Source organism: Lathyrus oleraceus, chromosome 3, assembly GCF_024323335.1.
Source record: "Lathyrus oleraceus cultivar Zhongwan6 chromosome 3, CAAS_Psat_ZW6_1.0, whole genome shotgun sequence".
Classification (NCBI taxonomy): domain Eukaryota; kingdom Viridiplantae; phylum Streptophyta; class Magnoliopsida; order Fabales; family Fabaceae; genus Lathyrus; species Lathyrus oleraceus.
In genome coordinates this window covers 87,973,050-87,980,153 of record NC_066581.1, presented here as the reverse complement: position 1 = coordinate 87,980,153, position 7,104 = coordinate 87,973,050, and the positions used below count along the sequence as shown (strand labels likewise).

The window sequence follows — 7,104 nt, the reverse complement described above, 5'->3', positions numbered from 1 at the left end:
TGAAGAATACATGATGAACAAGAAGATCTGGATTTTGTAACACCCTTCTAAAATACCCCCAATTATTTAATTAAAATAATAAACATATATCAGAGTAATTATGCAGTTAAGGGTGTCACACAATCATTCACACCATGTTCCAAAATAACTGTCATGCTCTTTATTTAATCAATTAAACATTTGCATAAATCGCAGCGGATATAAATCAAATCAATCAAAACATGTAACATACTACATGTAACTGGTTCAACAATCATTAACAACGCGATTAAAAGGTTCCCTCCCGATGTTACATCTATCAGAGCATGACCCACTAAGGAGATTACACTAGACTCCAAGCATTCGCTTCTACTCAACTCATTTCTCGTTACCTGAAAAATAGTTGTAAGGGTGAGTTCCTCAATCGATATAATAAGCATTATAAAATCTCATGTCATGTTAAGTAATTTGACACATTAATCACCCTAATCACAACATACAATCAGTAACAGCACATCAGCTCAACATCATACTCAACACCAACATAAAACACAAGTATAATCTCAAATCATACTACATAACAACACAAACACACGTACAATATTGGAATACATCCATTCATATTGTACGCCATACATACATTATGCGATGAGACTCCACACATGCGGTACCGACTATTCTTGAACATATAGTTCAAGCTCACCGATCAATCCAGATACGGCTACTAAGCTCACTAGTCCCACTCATTTGAGACCTAGTGACTCACTCACTAATTCCTCACCATGGGAATTAGCTACAGCCCCGAAGGCTAGACTATGCACACTAATCATCTAGCATGCAAACATCAACAACAAACCCACAATGGTTCACTCACTAATTCCTCACCATGGGAATTAGCTACAGCCCCAAAGGCTATGCTATGCACGCTAATCATCGAGCAATGCAACATCAACAACAATTCACAATAGACACATGCTCACACTCTAGCCATACAACAGTCCATTCACAATTTCATGCATAATATATACATTCATAGCATTATGCATATCATCATACATCCTCAACACACGTATCAACACATCATTATCATGTCAATCAATTAAACACAGTATTAGCACACTCTACTAATACCTATACTGCTCAAAACAGCGGGAAATAATCCCTATTACATCATACGCCAACATAGGCCAACTCTCAATTATGTACACAACATTAAAAAGCCAATTTTTCCACTCTGCAACAGTGTTAACCGGTTAACGCCCTGGGTTAACCGGTTAACGCAGGCAAAAACACATTTTCTGGCAAAACGTAACAGTGTTAACCGGTTAACGCCCTGGGTTAACCGGTTAACGCAGGCAAAACAGCACATTTTCACAAATTATAACAGTGTTAACCGGTTAACACCCTGGGTTAACCGGTTAACGCAGACAAAACAGCAGTTCCTGCGCTAACACAAGGCAGAATGCAGAATTCTCCGCATTTTCCGCCGTTGGAGGACTTCCGGACCTCCGATTCCGATTCCGTAAAAAGCTATACGTTCGGAATTTCACAACTAACCCAAACACAGATTCAATTACAGTCTAAATACAATTTATCCAACATAACTCTTCAGCATCAACAATCCCAATTAGGGTCAAATTAACGGCTTATCACTACCCATCACATATTATCCCATAATACCCATTAATCGACGATAAACCCCCCTTACCTGATTAATCCGTCAAATCTTTGAGCTCCAAGCTTTTCTCTCTTCAACCTTCAGCCCTTGCTCTGTCTCTTTGCCCTTTTCCTCCTTCACGATCGTTTCTCTGTTTTTCACGTAAAAACCTTTTTACTCCAAATGGGCTCTTTTCCTTATTTCCAACATATATATATTTTCCAATAATAATAATCCAATAATATTTCCAATTAATTAATTAAATTAATAAATATTATATTAATTTAAATTAAATAATTAGCCTTATTTCATCGGGGTGTTACAACTCTCCCCCACTAAAAGAGTTTTCGTCCTCGAAAACATACCTCAAGCGAACAACTCTGGGTAAGACTCCTTCATCTTACTCTCAAGTTCCCAAGTCACATTGCCACCTGCTGGTCCTCCCCAAGCTACCTTCACCAAGGCAATCTCTTTACCCCGCAACTGCTTCAACTCTCGATCCTCGATCCTCATAGGTGATGTTTCAACAGTCAGGTTATCTCTCACCTGTACATCATCTACTTGGACTACATGCGACGGATCATGAATGTACCTCCTCAACTGAGACACATGAAAAACCGCATGCAAATTCGCAAGCGACGGCGGTAAAGCGACACGATAGGCTACCTCCCCTATCCTCTCCAAAATCTGATAAGGACCAATAAATCGAGGTGTCAACTTCTTCGACTTCAAAGCTCGACCAACACCAGTTATCGGAGTAACACGAAGAAACACATGATCTCCCTCTTGGAACTCAAGTGACTTCCTCCTCTTATCATGATAACTCTTCTGACGACTCTGAGCAATTCTCATCTTCTCCTGAATCATCTTAATCTTTTCTGTAGTCTGTTGAACAATCTCCGGTCCAACCACAGCACTCTCACCGGACTCATACCAACATAACGGTGTCCAACATCTCCTACCATACAAAGCTTCAAACGGTGCCATACCAATGCTCGAATGAAAACTATTGTTGTAGGTAAACTCAATCAAAGGCAAATAACAATCCCAAGCACCTCCTTTTTCCAAAACACAAGCCCTCAAAAGATCCTCTAATGACTGAATCGTCCTCTCAGTCTGACCATCAGTCTGCGGATGATAGGCAGAACTCAATCTCAGCTTAGTTCCCAAAGCCCTCTGCAAACCTTCCCAGAACTTCGATGTAAATCTAGGATCTCTGTCCGAAACAATACTCGACGGAATACCATGCAAACTTACAACCTTCTCAATATACAACTCAGCTAATCTCTCTAGCGGATAATCCATTCTGATCGGAATGAAATGAGCCGATTTTGTCAACCTGTCAACAATCACCCAAATGGCTTCAAAATTCTTATTTGTCCTCGGCAACCCAGAAACAAAATCCATACTGATACTATCCCACTTCCACTCGGGAATAGCCAACGGTTGCATTAGCCCAGACGGCCTCTGATGCTCAATCTTCGACTTCTGACAAGTCAAACAGGAATAAACAAAACTCGCAATTTCTCTTTTCATTCCCGGCCACCAAAATAACTTTTTCAAATCATGATACATCTTCGTAGCTCCAGGATGGATACTCAAGCCACTACGATGTCCTTCCTCCAGAATACTCTTCTTAAGTTCGGTAACGTCCGGAATACACACCCGATTACCAAATTTCAAAACACCATTCTCATCAACTCTGAATTCACCACCTTGGCCTTGATTCACTAAAGTCAACTTATCAACCAAAAACACATCGGATTTCTGACCCTCTCTGATCTCATCCAGAATACCATTTGTTAACTTCAACATTCCCAATTTAACACTATTGTGAGTACTCTCACACACCAAACTCAAGTCTCTAAACTGCTCAATCAAATCCAATTCTTTAACCATTAACATAGACATATGTAATGATTTCCGGCTCAGCGCATCAGCCACTACATTTGCTTTACCCGGATGGTAATTCAAACCAAAGTCATAATCCTTCAGAAATTCTAACCATCTCCTCTGTCTCATATTCAGTTCTTTCTGATCAAACAAATACTTCAAACTTTTATGGTCACTGAAAACCTCAAATCTTGACCCGTACAAATAATGCCTCCATAACTTCAGAACAAACACTACAGCTGCTAACTCTAAATCGTGTGTCGGATAGTTCCTCTCATGAACTCTCAGTTGTCTCGAAGCATAAGCTATAACCTGCTTATTCTGCATCAACACACCACCCAAACCCAACAATGAAGCATCACAGTAAACTTCAAATGATTCCGACGGACTCGGTAATATCAGAATATGAGCAGTAGTCAACCTTCTCTTTAACTCTTGGAAACCTTCTTCACATTTTGAATCCCAAACAAACGCTTGCCCCTTTCTAGTCAACATCGTCAACGGTAACGCCAACTTAGAAAATCCCTCAATGAACTTCCTATAATAACCAGCCAAACCAAGAAAACTTCGAATCTCAGCAACAGACTTCGGAGCTTCCCACTTAGACACCGCTTCTATCTTAGAAGGATCAACAGCAACACCACCTCTTGAAATCACATGACCAAGAAAACTAACCTCCTCTAACCAAAATTCACACTTGGATAGTTTAGCAAATAACTTCTTTTCTCGTAGAACTTCTAAAACCACTCTCAAATGCTCAGCATGCTCTTCTTCAGATTTCGAATACACCAAAATGTCATCAATAAACACCACAACAAACTGGTCTAGGTACGGATGGAAAATCCTATTCATATACTCCATGAATACTCCAGGTGCATTAGTCACACCAAAAGGCATCACAGAATACTCATAATGTCCATACCTCGTTCTGAAAGCAGTCTTCTGAATATCCTCAGTTTTCACACGTATCTGATGATACCCAGATCTCAAATCTATCTTGCTGAACACACTCGCACCAACCAATTGATCCATCAAATCATCAATCCTCGGTAACGGATACCGATTCTTGATCGTCACCTTATTCAGTTGCCTGTAGTCCACACACAACCTCATAGTACCTTCTTTCTTCTTAACCAATAACACTGGTGCACCCCACGGTGACACACTCGGACGAATAAATTTCTTATCCAACAGATCTTCCAGCTGACTCTTCAATTCAGCTAACTCAACAGCAGACATACGGTATGGAGCCATCGATATCGGTCTAGTACCAGGTACCAAATCAATCGAGAACTCAACTTCACGCTCCGGCGGTAATTCATTCACTTCTCCTGGAAACACATCAGGAAAATCACACACCACGGCTAGATCACAAATTGCCAGTTTATCTTTAGCCTCTAAAGTCGCTAATAGCATAAACAACTCTGCCCCATCCGCTACTGCCTCATTCACCTGCCTCGCTGATAGGACCACACTCTCTCCTACCTCAACCTCAGGAAATATTACAGTCTTGTCAAAACAGTTGATAGAAACCCGGTTAAACACCAACCAGTTCATGCCCAGGATAACATCAATCTGCACTAGTGGAAGACACACAAGGTCTATCCCAAAATCTCTACCAAAAATGCTCAAAGGACAGCCCAAGCAAACTGAAGTAGTAGTCACTGAACCCTTTGCAGGAGTATCAATCACCATACTACCATATATCTCAGATATCTCTAACTTAAGTTTCACAGCACAATCCAAAGATATAAAGGAATGAGTAGCACCGGTGTCAATAATAGCTACAAGAGGAAAGCCATTAATATAACACGTACCTCGGATCAAACGATCATCTGCAGAAGTCTCAGAACCCGATAAAGCAAAGACCTTGCCTCCTGACTGATTCTCTTTCTTCGGCTTAGGACACTGTGGACTGATATGACCCAACTCTCCACAGTTGAAACAAGTTACAGTCTTCAACCGACACTCTGCAGCCAAATGACCACCTTTTCCACATTTGAAACACTTCATCTCAGCACTGGTACACTCATGGACACGATGTCCGGCCCGACCACATCTATAACACTTAGCAGGGGCACTAGAGTCTCCCTCACTAGGCCTCTTCATCCCACTCTGCTTCTGGAAACCTTTGCCAGCTGCATACGGTTTTCCACGATCATTCTGATTCTTGCCTTTCCTATCAACTCTCTGTTGATAGCTCTCTGCTCTGGCTTTGGAATCCTGTTCAAAAATCCCGCAACAGTCAACCAAGTCAGAAAACACTCTGATCCGCTGATACCCAATAGCCTGTTTGATCTCGGGACGCAGCCCGTTCTCAAACTTCACACATTTCGAAAATTCTCCAGCAGCCTCATTATAGGGAGTATAATACTTTGACAGCTCTGTGAACTTAGCAGCATACTCCGTAACAGACTTGTTACCCTGCTTCAACTCCAAGAACTCTATCTCTTTCTTTCCTCTGACATCCTCTGGAAAATACTTCCTCAGAAATCTCTCTCTGAACACAGCCCAAGTGATCTCAGCATTTCCAGCAGATTCCAACTCAGTGCGGGTAGCAACCCACCAATCATCTGCTTCCTCTGACAGCATATGCGTACCGAACCTGACCTTCTGGTTATCGGCACACTCAGTCACTCGGAAGATCCTCTCGATCTCCTTCAACCACTTCTGAGCACCATCTGGATCGTATGCTCCCTTGAACATTGGAGGATTGTTCTTCTGGAACTCACTCAGTTGACGAGCAGCTCCCATTCCCACAACATTCGGATTTCCTCCAAGTACTCCAGCTAGCATACCCAGAGCCTCAGCAATCGCAGCATCATCTCTACCTCTTCCAGCCATCTCTATTCTGAAAACCCAAACAACTAAAACAATGAGTACTGATAGGTTACACAACACCTATCCCGTACAGGGAAAACAGAATAATTACGACTCGACTCGACCGACTATGCTCTGATACCACTAATGTAACACCCTTCTAAAATACCCCCAATTATTTAATTAAAATAATAAACATATATCAGAGTAATTATGCAGTTAAGGGTGTCACACAATCATTCACACCATGTTCCAAAATAACTGTCATGCTCTTTATTTAATCAATTAAACATTTGCATAAATCGCAGCGGATATAAATCAAATCAATCAAAACATGTAACATACTACATGTAACTGGTTCAACAATCATTAACAACGCGATTAAAAGGTTCCCTCCCGATGTTACATCTATCAGAGCATGACCCACTAAGGAGATTACACTAGACTCCAAGCATTCGCTTCTACTCAACTCATTTCTCGTTACCTGAAAAATAGTTGTAAGGGTGAGTTCCTCAATCGATATAATAAGCATTATAAAATCTCATGTCATGTTAAGTAATTTGACACATTAATCACCCTAATCACAACATACAATCAGTAACAGCACATCAGCTCAACATCATACTCAACACCAACATAAAACACAAGTATAATCTCAAATCATACTACATAACAACACAAACACACGTACAATATTGGAATACATCCATTCATATTGTACGCCATACATACATTATGCGATGAGACACCACACA

General features: G+C 40.9%; 1 protein-coding gene across 1 annotated transcript; it reads right to left on the bottom strand.

The window, feature by feature from the left end:
* Positions 1–267: 267 nt before the first annotated feature.
* LOC127128945 (uncharacterized) lies at positions 268–5,674 on the bottom strand. The gene is made up of 2 exons (XM_051058291.1): positions 5,347–5,674; positions 268–371 (listed from the first exon to the last, which is right to left on the bottom strand). Exons 1-2 carry the CDS (start codon positions 5,636–5,638, stop codon positions 358–360), a joined length of 306 nt encoding a protein of 101 aa, XP_050914248.1. The 5' UTR covers positions 5,639–5,674; the 3' UTR covers positions 268–357.
* Between the last annotated feature and the right edge of the window lie 1,430 nt (positions 5,675–7,104).

Coding starts and splice junctions, on each gene's coding strand:
- LOC127128945 (XM_051058291.1), bottom strand. CDS start 5,638: ATGAAGAGGCCTAGTGAGGGAGACTCTAGTGCCCCTGCTAAGTGTTAT.